Source organism: Mustelus asterias, chromosome 9 (assembly GCF_964213995.1).
Source record: "Mustelus asterias chromosome 9, sMusAst1.hap1.1, whole genome shotgun sequence".
In the NCBI taxonomy this organism is placed as follows: domain Eukaryota; kingdom Metazoa; phylum Chordata; class Chondrichthyes; order Carcharhiniformes; family Triakidae; genus Mustelus; species Mustelus asterias.
In genome coordinates, this window is record NC_135809.1 from 25280225 (window position 1) to 25298298 (window position 18074).

Below are 18074 nucleotides of genomic sequence, written 5' to 3' on the forward strand. Positions count from 1 at the left end.
GCGAGTTTGTACCTGTAACATTGTGAGTTTGTACCTGTAGCACTGTGAGTTTGTACCTGTAGCACTGTGAGTTTGTACCTGTAGCACTGTGAGTTTGTACCTGTAACATTATGAGTTTGTACCTGTAGCACTGCGAGTTTGTACCTGTAGCACTGTGAGTTTGTACCTGTAGCACTGTGAGTTTGTACCTGTATCACTGTGAGTTTGTACCTGTAGCACTGTAAATTTGTGCTTGTAACACTGTGAATATGTACGTGTAGCACTGTTGGGTTTGTACCTGTAGCACTGAGTTTGTACCTGTAACGCTGTGAGTTTATACCTGTAACACTGTGAGTTTGTACCTGTGGCACTGTGAATTTATACTTGCAGCCTTCTGAGTTTGTACCTGTAACACTGTGAGTTTGTGCCTATAGTACTGTGCCTGTAGCACTAGGGCGGCACAGTAGTTAGCACTGCTACTTCACAGCTCCAGGGAGCTGGGTTTGAATCCCGGCTTGGGTCACTGTCTGTGTGGAGTTTGCACATTCTCCCTGTGGCTGCGTGGGTTTCCTCCGGGTGCTCCGGTTTCCTCCCACTGTCCAAAAGATGCGCGGGCTAGGTTGATTGGCCATGCTAAGTTGCCCCTTAGTGTCCCAGAATGCGCAGGTTAAAGGGATTAATAGGTAAATATGTAGGGAGATGGGGATAGGGTCTGTGTGGGATTGTGGTCGGTGCAGACTTGATGGGCTGAATGGCCTCTTTCTGCACTGTAGGGTTTCTATGATTCTACGATTCTACTGTGAGTTTGTACCTGTAGCATTTTGAGTTTGTACCTGTAACACTGTGAATTTGTACCTGTAACACTGAGAGTTTGTACCTGTAGCATTGCAAGTTTGTACCTGTAGCATTGCGAGTTTGTACCTGTAACATTATGAGTTTGTGCCTGTAGCACTGTGAATTTGTACCTGTCGCATTGTGAGTTTGTACCTGTAGCATTGCGAGTTTGTACCTGTAGCCCTGTGAATTTGTACCTGTAGCACTGTGAGTTTGTACCTGTAGCACTGTGAGTTTGTACCTGTAGCACTGTGAGTTTGTACCTGTAGCACTGCGAGTTTGTACCTGTAGCATTACGAGTTTGTACCTGTAGCATTGCGAGTTTGTACCTGGAGTACCGTGAGTTTGTACCTGTAGCACTGTGAGTTTGTACCTGTAACATTATGAGTTTGTACCTGTAGCATTGTGAGTTTGTACCTGTAGCACTGTGAGTTTGTACCTGTAGCACTGTGAGTTTGTACCTGTAGCACTGTAAATGTTTACCCGTGATATTGATTTAATATAAAAAAGCAAATAATCTGGTGTTTTCTGTTTTCTGTATCCTTATAATAGTTGGGTCGCGTGGCATTGACATGGTAAATAAGTAACATGCTGGGAGGAGGGTTGTGGAGATTATCCATTAACAAACATTCCAGGTTACAGGTTAATCACCCTGTTGAGAGTTACAAAGCAACTGAATGACTCGGCCAGTGATAACTTTTTCTCTCTCTGAAAAGTCAGCAGGGAATTTTAGGCACTCGGAATTCAATTATTTTTAGCATAATAATACGGTTCGTTAGAAATGCGCTGGAGAGTTGAAAGGGAAGTTTGGAATAACACAAACTAACTGGTTAGTTTCCAGCTTTATGTTTAAATGTCTGGGTATTCCAGTTAACTGAGTAAAGTTATTGGTGTTCTTTTTTAGTTGCAATGATAGTTTGTTATTTTACATATAAAATAAAACTTGAAAGGCAGGAAATATTCTGTTTAAAGCCACAATTGCTTTCTCACTTTTTAATTAAGTGTCAGGAGTGTAGAATCTTTAGTACCGCGCAAGTGATTAACTTGTACCTAGCTGTAAGTCAACTTGTTTTAAATCTAACTCTAACTTGGAAGCACCTAAAGTTTCTTATTACTGATATTAAGCCTAAAACAAGAATAACATTTCTCATAAGTAATGCGGAATTGGATTATTTTTAATTCATTCATAGGATGTGGGTGTCACTGTCTGGGACCAATATTTATTGCCCTTGAACTGAGTGGTTTGCTATGCCATTTCAGAGGGCATTTAAGAGTCAACCCCATTGCTGTAGGTCTGGAGTTGCATGTAGACCAGATCAGGTAAGGACTGCAGATTTCCTTTCCTAAAGGGCATTTATGAACCAGATGGGTTTTTACAACAATGATTTCATGGTTATCATGCGATTTTTAATTCTAGATTGTAACTGGATTCGGATCTCACCATCTGCTGTGGTGGGATTCAAACCCAGGTCCCCAGAGCAGTACCCCTGGGTCTCTGGATTACCAGTATGGTGAAAATACCACTGTGCCATCACCTCCCATTATAGGAGCAGCCACACAAATACAAATACCAATTCCACTTGTTTATATAGAATTACCACTCTTATATTGAGAAAATCCCAGAACTCAGGTAACTGGGCTTTAGGGGCAATAATATATTTGAGAGTTTAACTTTGAACCATCTGCAAAGTTGTTATGTGCATATAATTAATTTAATTTTGTGACGTTTCACTTCTGACCCTTTCTAAGGTGACAGAGATGGTCTGGTTGTGAAACACAATGATGGGGTCAACCTTTGAGCTTCTTTCAGAATGGCCAGAGAAGATTCCATTAAATGTCTGCGCTGCTCACTTTATGCTTTGAACGTCCTTTTCTGGGTGAGTACAGATTCCTCTACTTCTGCCCACGGCTCACAAGGCAGCAGCCTCTGCAAACTGTGAGTCACAGATGGTATTTAGATTGTTTCTGGAAAATTGAGTAAAATGTGGTATGATTGCAACACTATCACGACAACCTTTCCTTCCCCACTATTGAACTAATTGATTTTCACTTGAACTTTGGATGTTCCTGCGGGAAAAGTTTGTTTCTGATAGTTTGAGTGATATCCGTTCAGTGTGCTTCGACAGAATGATCTTGTTGTTATTGACATTATGGTTAATGTTTGGAGCGTCCTGATAGCATTGGTCAACAATTCTGAGGAGAATTTTGTGTAAGTTGAAACAAATAAACTTTGCAATTCAAAGTTAGTGTTTGCAATAGAGCAACTTTTACCAGGCACATTAAATGGTCTTCTTATAACAATTAAGCTTTAATTCACTAAATTTGAGTTGATTGGACCAACAATGTTTCCAAAGGATATTGAGACAGCATTATCGAGACAATATTTGGTGTAGCTTCTCAAGATTTTGAATCAGAAAATAAAGGAATTTTGGGGATTGGGTTTTACAATATCATAGAAGAGGCCTTACTCTCTGGCAGAATATCTTACCCAGGCTCTCTTCCCCACCCTATCCCTTTAACCCCATACATTTTCCATAGCCAATCCATCTAACCTGCACATCTTTGGACTGTGGGAGGAAACTGGAGCATCTGAAGAAAATCCACAAAGTCACAGGGAGAATGTGGAAACTCCACACAGTCTCCCAAGGCCGGAATTGAACCAGGGTCCCTGGCGCTGTGAAGCAGCAGTGCTAACCACTGTGCCACCCTGTCACCCTATATGAACAGTCATCTAATCTGCATTACACAATGCAAACGTACCTTTATGATTTATACAATTTTACTGATCATGCGTATACTTGTCAGCCATCTGCAATCTGAGAATAGATACCTTTAAAGGGAAATTATATTGTACATCAAGGAAAAAAGAACAGAAGAGAATGGTGAAAGGGTTAGATGAATAAAGGAGGAAGCACTAACACAGGCTCAGATTATTTGGGCTGAATCACAGAATCACAGAATTGTTACGGTGCAGTAGGCCATTCAGCTCATTGTGTCTGCAACAGTTTTTGAATGAGCATTATGGCTTAGTGCCACTCCCTGTACCCCTGCACATTGTTTCTATTCAAATAATCATCTAATGCTCTCTTAAATGCCTCGACTGAATCTACCTCCGCCACACTTCCAGGCAGTGCATTCCAGACCCGAATCACTTGCTGTGTGAGAAAGCTTTTTCTCACATCACATTTGCTTCTTTTGCTAATGCCTTTGAATCTGTGCTGTCTCATTCTTAATCCTTTTATTAGCAGGAATAGTTTCTCCCTATCTACTTTGTCCAGCTCCCTCATGATTTTGCACACTCTATCAAGTCTCCTCTTAGCCTTCTCCTCTCCAAGGAGATCAGTAACCAGCTTCTCCAATCGATCCTCATAAATGACGTTTCTCATTGCTGGAACCATTCTTGTAAACCTCTTCTGCATTCTTACATAGAATCCTACAGTGCAGAAGGAGGCCATTTGGCCCATCGAGTCTGCACCGACCACAATCCCTATCCCCATCACCCCTTGCATTTACCCTAGCTAGTCTCCCTGATACTAAGGGGCAATTCAGCATGGCCCATCCACCTAACCCGCACTTGTTTGGACTGTGGGAGGAAACTGGAGCACTCCGTGGAAACCCACGCACACACAGGGAGAATGTGCAAATTCCACACAGACAGTGACCCAAGCTGGGAATCAAACCCAGGTCCCTAGTGCTGTGAGACAGCAGTGCTAACCACTGTGCCACCGTGCTGCCAATGCATTCTCTGCAATGCATTCACATCCCTACTAAAGTGTGGCACCCAGAACAATACTCCAACTGAGGTCTAATGGAGTGTCTTTTGCTCTAATTAGTGTCTTCTACCTGGCCTGTTTCTTTGCTGTACATTCCATGCAATTCCAAAACATTGAATTGAGAATGTGATTCTATATTGTAAATAAACATATAAGAGAACAGCTTTTATAATCTTTCTGAAATGTAGTTTTTTTCACAGGTTATCATTTTTCTTAATACTTCATAACGTACTTCAAAATTCTGAGTTACTTTTGGTATTAGACAGATTGCACATTGGTAATCTATGATGTCTCTAATCATGTTTGTAACAATATTTAACACAATGTTATGAGTGTCCTGTCTTTCTGATTTTCCTGCCTGAGATCCGAAACAAACCAACATCACTATGGATGGAGGGCAGGTGAAATAGCTCTTAGTCATTCAGTCTGCTCTTTTCCTCCTTCCCCAACATCATTATCACCTTGCTGATTGTGGGAATTGACTGCTGTGTTTCCCATATTGCAACAGTGGATAGAATTTTCCCATTTTTTTCAAAGTGTTGTCTTGGCGGCAGAAGTGGAGGGCAGCCGTGTTGGTTGCCTTGCTGACTTTTCCCACTGGATTTTTAAATTCTTTAAAAAAAAATGGAAGGGCTGGTCACGGTGTGGTCTGATTAGTAAGTTGCTGGTCTGATTAGTAAGTTTGCAGATGACACAAAGATTGCTGGAGTTGCGGATAGTGATGAACATTGTCAGAGAATACAGCAGGATATAGATAGGCTGGAAAATAGGGCGGAGAAATGGCAGATGGAATTTAATCCAGATAAGTCCAAAGATGTGCGGGTTAGGTTGATTGGCCAGGTTAAAAATTGCCCCTTAGAATCCTGAGATGCCTAGGTTAGAGGGCTTAGCGGGTAAATATGTGGGGGTAGGGCCTGGGTGGGATTGTGGTCGGTGCAGACTCGATGGGCCAAATGGCCTCCTTCTGCATTGTAGGGTTTCTATGATTTCTATTTCTATGATAAATGCGAAGTGGTATTTTGGTAGATCTAATGCAGGGGGGGAGCTATACAATAAATGGCAGAACCATCAGGAGTATAGACACACAGAGGGATCTGGGTGTGCAAGTCCACAGATCCTTAAAGGTGGCAGCACAGGTGGAAATGGTGGTGAAGAAGGCATATGGCATGCTTGCCTTTATTGGACAGGGCATAGAGTATAAAAGTTGGCATATGATGTTGCAGTTATATAGAAGGTCACATTTGGAATACTGCATCCAGTTCTGGTCGCCACACTACCAGAAGGGTATGGAGGCTTTGGAGAGAGTGCAGAAAAGGTTTACCAGGATGTTGCCTGGTATGGAGGGTATTAGCTATGAGGTGAGATTGAGTAAACTAGCGTTGTTCTCCCTAGAAAGACGGAGGTTGAGGGGCGACCTAATAGAAGTTTATAAAATAATGAAGGGCACAGATAGGGTGAACAGTTGGAAGCTTTTTCCCAGGTCAGAAATAACAAACACAAGGGGTCACAAGTTCAAGGTAAGGGGGGCAAGGTTCAATACAGATATGCGGGGGACGTATTTTACACAGATGGTGGTGGGGGCCTGGAATGCACTACCAAGCAAGGTGGTTGAGGCAGACACACTAGGATCATTTAAGACTTATCTAGATAGCCACATGAACAGACTGGGAATAGAGGGATACAAACGGATGGTCTAATTTGGAACACATGATCGGTGCAGGCTTGGGGGGCCAAAGGGCCTGTTCCTGTGCTGTATTGTTCTTTGTTCTTTGTTCTTTGATGTCACGCTGGTGGCGAAGGTTCTGATTGAGCCCATGCCACCAGCAACTTAGGTTTTTGAAAGATCGGGACACCCTTTTGAAAGGACACCCCAATTTAACAAAAATAAATTTAAAATCACCAACATCTCATGGAACCTTGTCTCCCCACCACCACTGACATGGGACCTCCCCCACCGCTCCCCACTCCGAATTTCCCCACTCCGAACCTCCTCAATGGAAGTCCCATGGCACTAACCTGTCAAGACCCCAGCATTGCCACCTGGCACTGCTGCCTGGCACAGCCTCCTGGCCGTGCCTGAGCACTACCTGGGGACACCGGGGGCACCACCATGGAGCAGTGCCCGGGCACTGATAGGATACAGCCCAGACATGAACTCTTCCCACTGTGCCTTAGCTGTCAGTCCCTGGAAGCTTATGATTGCCAGTTAAAAGTGGATGCTGGAATTTGAAACAAAAACAGAAAATGTTGGAAAATCCCAGCAGGTCTGACAGCATCTGTGGGGAGAGAATAGAGCCAATGTTTTGAATTTCAGACTCGAAACATTGGCTGTATTCTCTCCCCTCAGATGCTGTCAGACCCGCTGAGATTTTTCAGCATTTTCTATGATTGCCAGTTCCCTGTTTCACAAAATGTGTTGTAAACCCCACTGATGTGACATCAAGCTGATGGGGGGTAGAATCCTCTACGTTAGGGGGTGATACAGTGGGGAGGCCCACTAATTATATGTTAATGTAGTATAATGGAGTTCCCATCACTGCTTGGTGGAAACCCCATTATGTCATTGGTTGTGGATGGGGAGGGGAGAGGGTGGTGGGGGCAATTGAGCATTGAGCAGGGAAATGCCACCCAGCATGAAAATCATTTTGGGACTCCCCCCACGATTCTCCGTCCCACCACCATTCCCACCCATCGAAAACGGGGGACGAAAATCGCCTCCAGTGACTGCACATCTAAAGATGCAAGTCTTTGGAACTTTGCTCACAACCAATCCCAACAACAAAATAATAGAAGACAAAAGAAGATGAATTACATCTATCTCTAATGAAATTGTATAACATGCAAAACACATTGAACCACAGTGTGGTATCCACATATTTGTAGACCAGAGACATTTGTGGCTGAAAGCTGATAACCAGTAATAATGGGAAACCTGTCGAGCAAAAGGAAATTGCTGCACCGTTTTAAATATTTGCCTACAGAATAGTAAATAAAAGACATGCATATTTTACAGCTGATGTCAGTTTGTGTTCTGGGTGTGTCTGCATGGATGAGGGATTACCTGAATAACGTGCTTGTGTTAACAACAGAAACCAGGTATGTATAAACTGGTACTGGATAAATTCCATAAGTGCAATTACTTATTTGGTTTGTCAAACATAAAATGTAAGCGTATGTTTACAATGTGGTGGATGCCATCCAGAAACAAGATCAGATTCTGCATCCTATCTAATCCTTGTCAGCGATTTCCTTTCAATAAATTCTGATATTTAAAATCAAAACTCACAACCTGTAATTTTATGGTAATTTGAGTAAGGTTTCTTGTCTTCGTTTGTTAAAAGTTGACAATCGACTTGAATTCTTCCATGCAAGTAAACATCTTTAAAACATCAGATTTCTTTTAGCGATTATAATGAATAGCAGACCACATTTTTGAGACAACTTTCATTGACAGTATTCATATCTTTTTGAGGTGCTGTTTGAAAATATAAAATGCTCATGATTATGCTTCATGACTTAACTCACTGCAACCAATGGTATCCCATTATAACCTTGACTCTAATCTTTTTAAGCTTGGTTTCAGTCATGGTATTCTTTAGTGCTTACAGTGAAATAAGGATCTAAGTTGTTGCAGCTTTGGGGCTTATTTTGTGCTTGCAATAGCATACAAGGCTATGGACCAAGTGCTGGAAAATGGGATGAGAAAAGATTGGTGCTTGATGTCCGGCACAGACACGATAGGCCAAAGGGCCTCTTTTTGTGCCATAAAACTCTATGACTGACTATGTCCTCCTGCACACTTAATTAAACCAGGATTGATCCCACTGCTTGATGATAATTTCCGTCGGGAAAAAGATACAAAAGTCTGAGGCCACATACCAACCGACTCAAGAACAGCTTCTTCCCTGCTGCCATCGGACTTTTGAATGGACCTACCTCGTATTAAGTTGATCTTTCTCTGCACCCTAGCTATGACTGTCACACTACATTCTGCACTCTCACCTTTCCTTCTCTATGAATGGTATGCTTTGTCTGTATTGCATGCAAGAAACAATACTTTTCATTGTGACAATAATACGTGTGACAATAATAAATCAAATCAAATTTAAAAAATCAAAATAATAGCAGAGTGGGGGGATATGCTAGGCCATGAGGTTACAGACTGTGGTTGAATGGCCCACAGTTGCTCAATCTGCCCAGTTTTGAGGCGCTAGATCTGTTTGGATTCTATTCCATTTAGCACGGTGGTAGAGCCACACAACACAATGGAAAGTATCCTCATTATGAAGACAGGAGTTGGTCTCCACAAGGATTGTGCGGTGGTCACTCCTACCGATACTGTCATGGCCAGATGCGTCTGCAACAGGTAGATTGGTGAGGATGAAGTCAAATTTTTTTTTCCCCCTCTTGTTGGTTCCTTCACCATCTGCCGCAGACCGAGTCCAGCAGTTATAGTCTTTAGGACTCGCCAGTCGGACATTAGTAGCCACATTTTGGTGATAGACGTTGAAGTCCTCTAACCAGAATACAATCCATGCCCTCAATGCTTCCTCCAAGTAGTTTTCAACATGGAGGAGTACTGATTCATCAGTTGAAGGGCTGTGGGGGGATTAAAATACTGTAATCAGCAGGAGGTTTCCTTGCCCATATTTGATCTGATGCCATGGGACTTCATAGCACCTGGAGATGTTACTGTTGTACAAAACATTTTGCATTTGTTATGATTAACTTTTGAAATAAATGTGATGTCTTTTGGGTACCATTAACTCAGGTTCAATGTTCTTTTGCAGGCTGGAAGAAGCATTCATTCTGACGTATTTTCCAGTGATCCACCCCATAATGATTGCTGTGTGCTGTTTTTTAATCATAGTTGGAATGTTAGGTTGCTGTGGAACAGTAAAGGGAAATCCATTGCTCCTTGCTTGGGTATGTATGTTTTTGGTGATAATACTCTGAGGCTTATCTAAGTGATTGCTTAAATAGCTCATAATATTGCGTTGAATTTTCCTGACCCCATGGTGGCAGATTTGGGTGTAGGAGGGTGGGAAATTGAGGCAGCCATGTTAGGGTGGCTTCCCAATGTATTCCTACTGAGGAGGAGCTTTCCCCAGGAATGGCATATTGGCTGCCTGTTCCATAGGGCGATGGGCACAGAACTCTACACCTGTGGCCCAGGTGATTGGACTGGAGGGATTCCTGTCTGTTCTGAGGGGCCTACTGAGTTTTTTTCCCCCAGAATTTTTCATTTAAATCTTCACCTCTGAAGGTGCCTCTGTGCTGATGCGCCATCAAAATCACTGACCCGCCTTAGCAGTGCCCCACCCTGCCAATGAAGTTTCCAGAACCGCTGCCCTCTGATTGGGTCAGAAGATATCAGGAGCTCACTCACCATACTTAATGGGAGGACAGGCATGGAGGCAGCCAACTTAGAATCACAGAACCCTAACCCTAGGGGGCAGAAGGATGCCATTTGGCCCATCGAGCCTCCACCGACAACAATCCCACCCAGGCCTCTTCCCTGTAACCCCACATATTTACCCTGCTAATCCCTCTGACACTAAGGAGCAATTTACCATGACCAATCAACCTAACCCGCACATCTTTAGACTGTGGGAAGAAACTGGAGCACCTGGAGGAAACCCATCCAGAAATGGGGAGAATGTGCAAACTCCACACAGACAGTCACCCGAGTTCGGAATTGAACCCGGGTCCCTGGAGCTGTGAGGCAGTCATGCTGACCACTGTGCCACCCTTTGGAAGCACCTCTGGGAAGATTTCGACACCGGTCTCACTGCTGGCAAGTGCAGGGTCGGAAACCCCATGTGAGGTGTTGGAACCCCCATTTGGTCCTGACATCGGTGTCCCAAAGGTCACAGGACTATTTACCCCATTACCTTCACTTTTTGTATTTGATGCAGAACTTGTGTAGAAGAACCGACATCACAGATTTTGCTGAAGCGGAGCATTCTGTGCCACGTCCAGTTAGTTGTTTAGGGTATAAAAAGTTTGCCCAATAAGCCGCTGTTATTATGAGCTCATATTGGCCCAACTCAGGCAATAGAACATCTGGGACTTTGGTGGGCAACAGGACAAACAACGTATCTCCTTAAACAATATGAGTCATAGACTCCTACAGCAGAAAGAGGCCATTCAGCCCATCTAGTCTGCACCAACCATAATCCCAACCAGGCCCTATTCCCATAACCCCATGCTTTTACCCCAGTTAATCCCCCTGACACTAAGGGGCAATTTAGCATGGCCAATTTACATGCACATCTTTGGACTGTGGAAGGAAACCAGAGCATCCGGAGGAAACCCATGCAGACACAGGGAGAATGTGCAAACACCACACAGACAGTGACCCAAGCCGGGATTTGAACCCGGGTCCCTGGTGCTGTGATAACCACTACACCACTGTGCCGCCCCATTTAATTTATGGATTTAAGGATCAAGAAATAAACAGACGTGATATGGAGTGGGTGAATTCAAGATTAGAAAGGTAAGTAGAAAGAAAGACAAGATTAAGAGGAATAACTAGACAGAAATGACAAATAAGAACAATAGAAAAATGTCCAACAATTCTCTAACTGTAGGAATGAGTCACCACACAGATTCATAGACATTGATTCATTGGCACAGCACAGAAGGAGGCCATTCAGCCCATTTATGTCCTTGCCAATCATAGAATCATAGAATCCCTACAGTACAGAAGGAGGCCATTCAGTCCATCAAACCTGCATCGACAACAATCCCACCCAGGTCCTATTCCCGTAACCCCATGTATCTACCCTGCTAATACCTCTGTCAGTAAGGGGCAATTTAAGCTTGACCAATCCACCTAACCCGCACAATCTTTGGAGTTTGGGAGGAAACCGGAGCACCAGGAGGAAATCCACGCAGACACGAGGAGAACATGCAAACTCCGCACAGACAGTCATCCAAGCCTGGAATTGGTCCTGGGTCCCTGGTGCTGTGAAGCAACAGTGTTAACCACTCTGCCACCATGCCACCCTTGAGCTTGGCTTTTTTGACTTAATGCAAGGGAGGAGAATTTGCTTATCGTGCCCTATTTCCTAAGATGAAGCAATCCCTGATTTGGATTCATTCTGAATGAACAGATCTGATACAAATAATTTCAATAAGCTGTTTTGTGGCTTATTTTCTACAGCTTAATGGTTTGTACATCTTAAGAAATTGCTGACTGCAGAATGGTATTTCAAAGAAATATTAGAACCATGTGAAACGTTGTCATATTGAGATAAATTTATTTGCAAAATCTGCTGCTTCAGATTCAGTTTACTTCCACTTGAAACTACATCAATAGGTTTAAAAATACATTCCTTTGCTTTATATTCAACTGGTACAAGTAACCAGTTCCATAAGTGATGGGCCCAAAAATCTGAAATTTCAGATGGGACACAAAGTGGTTTAGTTCTAGCGTATGAGATTGGAATTCAGTGCACTTAGGCTAGAGTTATGCCAGCTCTAAAATGCTTCTTATATTCTGGTAGGTGCGGCTGCTGGTATGAGATATGTCCATCCACACCTATCACCCCTCCGACCATTGCAATATTTATGTGTGTTTTCTAATGACAAAGTACTGGCAGCAAAAACTGCTGCTACAGCAATTTTGTTTGGAGTTGGGAGGCTGGTGAAGAGGATGATTGTAGTATCCCTGGGATGTATAGGACCCAATCTTGCTGGATAATGCCCCCCTCATCAGAAAGCTGACATCAGAATTTTTGTGTTTAATTTTTCTTGTATGATTCTGATGGTGGTCTTGCCCTTCCTGATACTTCATTTTGTGTCATTTTGTGCCATTGCCTGTTTGGCAAAATAAAAGCTCACAGAAAATTCTACTGATCTACTGGGCAGCACAGTGGCACAGTGGTTAGCACTGCTGCCTCACAGCGCCAAGGACCCAGGTTCGATTCTGGCCTCGGGTCACTGTCTGTGTGAAGTTTGCACATTCTCCCTGTTTCTGCGTGGGTTTCCTCCAGGTACTCTGGCTTCCTCCCACAGTTTAAAGATGTGCAGGTTAGGTTGATTGGTCGTGTTAAATTGCCACTTGGTGTCAGGGGGACTAGCAAGGTTAATACATGGGGATAGGGCCTGGGTGAGATTGTTGTCGGTACAGCCTTGAGAGGCTAAATGGCCTCCTTCTGCACTGTATGATTCTATGATATGTTGCAAGCTGCTTCCACCTTATTATGTGACTCAAGATATTCAGCAAATTAATTCAGCTACTGTATTTGGCACATAAAACCGATCCATGTTGTACTTTTTCAGTATTTTTGTATCCTGCTGATAATATTCTGTGTGGAACTAGCCTGTGGAGTGTGGAGCAATGATCAGGATTATTCAGTGAGTACCAATTAGATGTTTTAAAATAAAATTTGCATTAAGTAATTGCATTTTAATAAATCAGTGGTACTTCTCACCTTGGAAAATATAAAATATATTTTCTTCACTCACCCCTAAGGTTTATACAATTGATAGTCACATTCATTTAATTATGCATTGCATTATCCAACTACTTTACACCTGTGTTGAGGATAATGTATAAATCTCCAATGAAACATTTCAGGAATGTGGTGAGAGATTTTCAACTAAATATAGTTCAGAAGAATGAGAGGTGATTTTATTGAAAGGCGGCACAGTTAGCACTGCTGTCTCACAGCGCCAGGGACCCGGTTCAATTCCAACCTCGGGTGACTGTGTGGAGTCTGCACATTCTCCCTGTGTCTGTGTGGGTTTCCTCCGGGTGCTCCGGTTTCCTTCCACGCTCCAAAAGTGTGTAAGTTAGATCGATTGGCCATGCTATATTGCCCCTTAGTGTCCACAGATATATGGATTAGCCATGGGGTTACTGGGATTGGGCAAGGATGAGGAGAGGGCCTGGGTAAGATGCTGTTTTGGAGAGTCAGTAAGAAGTTTAACAACACCAGGTTAAAGTCCAACAGGTTTATTTGGTAGCAAAAGCCACACAAGCTTTCGGAGCTCCAAGCCCCTTCTTCAGGTGAGTGGGAATTCTGTTCACAAACAGAGCTTATAAAGACACAGACTCAATTTACATGAATAATGGTTGGAATGCAAATACTTACAACTAATCAAGTCTTTAAGAGACGAAACAATGTGAGTGGAGAGAGCATCAAGACAGGCTAAAAAGATGTGTATTGTCTCCAGACAAGACAGCCAGTGAAACTCTGCAGGTCCACGCAACTGTGGGAGTTACAAATAGTGTGACATGAACCCAATATCCCGGTTGAGGCCGTCCTCGTGTGTGCGGAACTTGGCTATCAGTTTCTGCTCAGCGACTCTGCGCTGTTGTGTGTCGCGAAGGCCGCCTTGGAGAACGCTTACCCGAATATCAGAGGCCGAATGCCCGTGACCGCTGAAGTGCTCCTGGAGCACTTCAGCGGTCACGGGCATTCGGCCTCTGATATTCGGGTAAGCGTTCTCCAAGGCGGCCTTCGCGACACACGACAGCGCAGAGTCGCTGAGCAGAAACGGATAGCCAAGTTCCGCACACACGAGGACGGCCTCAACCGGGATATTGGGTTCATGTCACACTATTTGTAACTCCCACAGTTGCGTGGACCTGCAGAGTTTCACTGGCTGTCTTGTCTGGAGACAATACACATCTTTTTAGCCTGTCTTGATGCTCTCTCCACTCACATTGTTTCGTCTCTTAAAGACTTGATTAGTTGTAAGTATTTGCATTCCAACCATTATTCATGTAAATTGAGTCTGTGTCTTTATAAGCTCTGTTTGTGAACAGAATTCCCACTCACCTGAAGAAGGGGCTTGGAGCTCCGAAAGCTTGTGTGGCTTTTGCTACCAAATAAACCTGTTGGACTTTAACCTGGTGTTGTTAAACTTCTTACTGTGTTTACCCCAGTCCAACGCCGGCATCTCCACACTTGGAGAGTCAGTGCAGACTCGATAGGCTGAATGGCTCCCTTTTGCACTGGAGGGATTCTATGTTTCTATGGTATTATAACAGAATGTTTTCAATGTTAATAAGTTACAAGAATTAACAGCGAAGGGACAGTTTCAGTAATTAAAATACATGTAGAAATATTTAGAGAATGGAAAGAGTGATAGAAGTTATTGTTGTTTGCCTGTCTTTTTACAGGCAATGTTTCTCATGAATTGAAAGCAGTCTAACTTTGAGCTCCCTATTTTGTCTCTATCACTTGGCTTTCCTCTTTTGCTTCGATCTGTCCTTAACTCTTAAGAATCTCTTCCTAAATATATTTGCTTCCCTGTCTTTCTTGTAATTGCCTCTTTGCCCTTTTACTTTCTGTTCTGGTGGGAGGTAATGTTAGTGTGGTGGGTCAAGAAACCCTGATGGTTACATTTCTGGTGTTGGTCAGGTGAAAATGTGAATTACGGACCTCCTTTCCAATCATCTCTCTCTATCACATGCTTCTTCCAACCCTCTGAAAACTTTACCATTAGCTTTGGATCACCTACTAAACATATCGGCTGGAATTCTCCGATGTCATATGTCCCACCACCACTGCCAGCAAGAGTGGAGAATTTGGCACTTAGCCAAATCTCCATTCACTGCAGCCGGACTGGAGAATCCCAGCCATGGATGAGGTCGGAGAATGCGGCCATAATCTTTCCCCCTAAATCCACTATCAATCACTTAACCCTTAGCATGAGCCCCTACTCAATGACTCACTGGAGTTTAGAAGAGTGAGAGGGGATCTCATAGAAACTTATAAAATTCTAAAAGGGTTAGTCAGGGTAGATTCAGAAAGGATGTTCCCAATGGTGGGGGCGTCCAGAACTAGGGGTCATAGTTTGAGGATAAGAGGCAAACATTTTAGAACTGAGGTGAGGAGAAATTTCTTCACCAAGGGTGGTGAATGTGTGGAACTCACTACCACCGAATGTAGTTGAGGCCAAAATGTTTTCTGATTTCAAGAAGAAATTAGATATAGCTCCTGGGGCTAAAGGGATCAAGTGATATGGGAGGAAGGGGGGGGATCAGGATATTGAATTTGTTGATCAGCCATGATCAAATGAATGGCAAAACAGGTTCAAAGGGCCCAATGGCCTACTCCTGCTTCTAGTTTCTATGTTTTTATGACTCCCACTTTATCCAAGATGAGAGGCCGGAGACTCTCCCATTGTTCTCAGCCCTTCTCTCCTTATCTTCTCCTTCTCTCCTTCCCTTCAATCTAATTCCCTCAAGCTGGCTTTGTTTGTTTTCCAAATGTAACCATGTTGAAAATAACTCTAATTAAGATGAAAAAAAAATATGGTGGGGACAATTTTCAACATTGCTATTTGCGCAGTAACTTGAGAGAGAAAATCATCTGTCCATTATCGAAACCATCCAGTTTGCTAAAACCAGGCAGCATCTAGAAAAGGCAGTGCTCTCCTTGAATTGAATTGATTTATTATCGTCTCATGTATTGGAATACAGTGAAAAGTATTGTTATTTGCAAGCTGTTGCAGACAAAACATACCGTTCATAGAGTACATAGGGGAGAGGGAAAGTATAGGGTGCAGAATGTAGTGTTGCAGTTACCGATAGGATGAAGAGAAAGATCAGCTTAATATATGATAGGACCATTCAAAAGTCCTATCAGCATATTGCACAGATAGTGAAGTTAAAAATCTGCCATTTGGCCGTCCACACCTTCTATTCTCTCTGTGGACTGCCATTAGCAGCCTTTCCCCTGGTTTCTGTGGCTATGACTCACCTTTCATTCCCTCACTCTGTAGTATAAATATCTCCCACTTTTTATGCCTTTTAGCTTTGACAAAGGATCATCTGGACTTGAAACGTCAGCTCTTTTCTCTCCTTACAGATGCTGCCAGACCTGCTGAGATTTTCCAGCATTTTCTCTTTTGGAAGTTAAAAATCACTCCCATTGTGTATTTGCTTTGCTGTATCTCTCGATATCTCTTTCTCAGTGTTTCATCCTTTTCTCTCCCAGTCTCACACCTGTCAGTAATTATGAAATTTACATTTGCAGTCTGCCAACCAAACAGTCTTTCCCCGTACAGTGCAGTTAGGAGACACTTTCTCATTTCCCCCAACCCCTTGCGCACGCACCTCCAACCCCAATCCAAGAAAGCTTGATTCAGATTTGCCTCAAACTGCTACCCTCCTGTGAGCAGCCCTCCTACTTTAGTGCACTCCAATTCTTTTGAAAGTTTGAGCCTTGTGACTAATACGAATTGAAAGAAATGAGAATTTAATTTCTGCATTGAAGGGCATGAAACATATCAAAAAGCAATGATTTAGCCATTGTGCTTTGAGAGAGCTAAAGTTCGTTAGTGTTGAGAGTACGCTCCATATTATTAACACCTTCTCACCTTGGTGGGCACACATAACAATTCAGGAAAAAAAAGCCTTTTCTTTCTTGAAAAGAAAGTGGCTGCATAATATTCAGCAGCTTGTGTACAGCTCCCATGCAAAACTACAATCACCAAGTTTTCAAAGGATTTGGGGCATTCACAACAGACTAACGCATAAGAAAATCTAAGTAAACAGGTAGAAATGCTTGAGTAAGCTACCGTAGCGTGACACAATGCCAAGTTATCAGAACAAGCTGTCATTTTGTCAGAGCAGTTCGTCAAATTAACCATATAATGAAATACATACGTCACACACTGCAAAATATCTACTCCAAACATTATACATTTAATATCAGAGTGTACATGTGCTGCTTAATGAGACTCAACAATTTGATTTCTTTGTGACAGTAGTGAGGAGATTGGAATATCAAACTAATTTAGGTGGCAAATTGAATGGTTTTGCTTGTATCTTAAAAACATTTATTGCTTTTCTTAAAAAAAATTGTTCATTATATGTTGAAACAAAGCAAAAAGAGAAAAATGTACGAAAAAGGCTGAATGAACATGCTGTACAGAGTCACAGACAGGGATTTTAGTAGCCTTTTGGAGATACGCTGATAAAATGGCAACGGAAGATGTTGGCCTGGATTTTCATCATTAGCAGGGCTTGGGAAAATTCCTGGCCTGGCCTACCTGTTTCAGGAGAAAGTGACTGCAAGGGCCAGATTTTCATTATTGGGCGGGGGGTGGGCGTGACCCTGGGGTAAAAGTTCAGAGGCAGCCATAGGGGTGCCAAGGTAGCCTGTTTAATGGACCCACCTCGGTGCTGGGGGACTTGCCTCAGTTAAAAGAAAAAGAGAAAGCCCCTCCAGCCTACATCCCACACGTGCCTTCATTCCTCCCCTCAAGCACATTCTCCCATGCCCCCATGCGCTAAGATATGTCTCCAAACAACCCTTATAGAGTAAAGTAAAGTTTATTTATCAGTCACAAGTAGGTTTACATTAGCACTGCAATGAAGTTACTGTGAAAATCCCCTAGTCGCCACACTCCGGCACCTGTTCGGATACACTAGGGAGAATTTAGCATGGCCAATGCACCTAACCAGCACATCTTTCAGACTGTGGGATGAAACCGGTGCACCTGGAGGAAACCCACACAGAC

At 43.0% G+C, this 18074-nt stretch overlaps 1 protein-coding gene across 6 annotated transcripts in view; it reads left to right on the forward strand.

Moving 5' to 3' along the window:
- Positions 1-18074, forward strand: part of tspan12 (tetraspanin 12) — a 47528-nt gene that overhangs the window by 3610 nt on the left and 25844 nt on the right. For 3 of the 6 annotated variants that reach the window (XM_078219842.1, XM_078219844.1, XM_078219845.1), the window contains exons 2-6: positions 2563-2690; positions 7600-7682; positions 8827-8952; positions 9377-9512; positions 12876-12950. In XM_078219842.1, coding sequence (XP_078075968.1) covers positions 2625-2690; positions 7600-7682; positions 8827-8952; positions 9377-9512; positions 12876-12950 — 486 coding nt within the window. In that variant the 5' untranslated portion in view covers positions 2563-2624. Of the gene's footprint in view, positions 1-1486; positions 1643-2011; positions 2134-2562; positions 2691-7599; positions 7683-8826; positions 8953-9376; positions 9513-12875; positions 12951-18074 lie in introns of those variants that run through there. The other 3 variants (XM_078219840.1, XM_078219841.1, XM_078219846.1) reach the window with 3 other exon arrangements.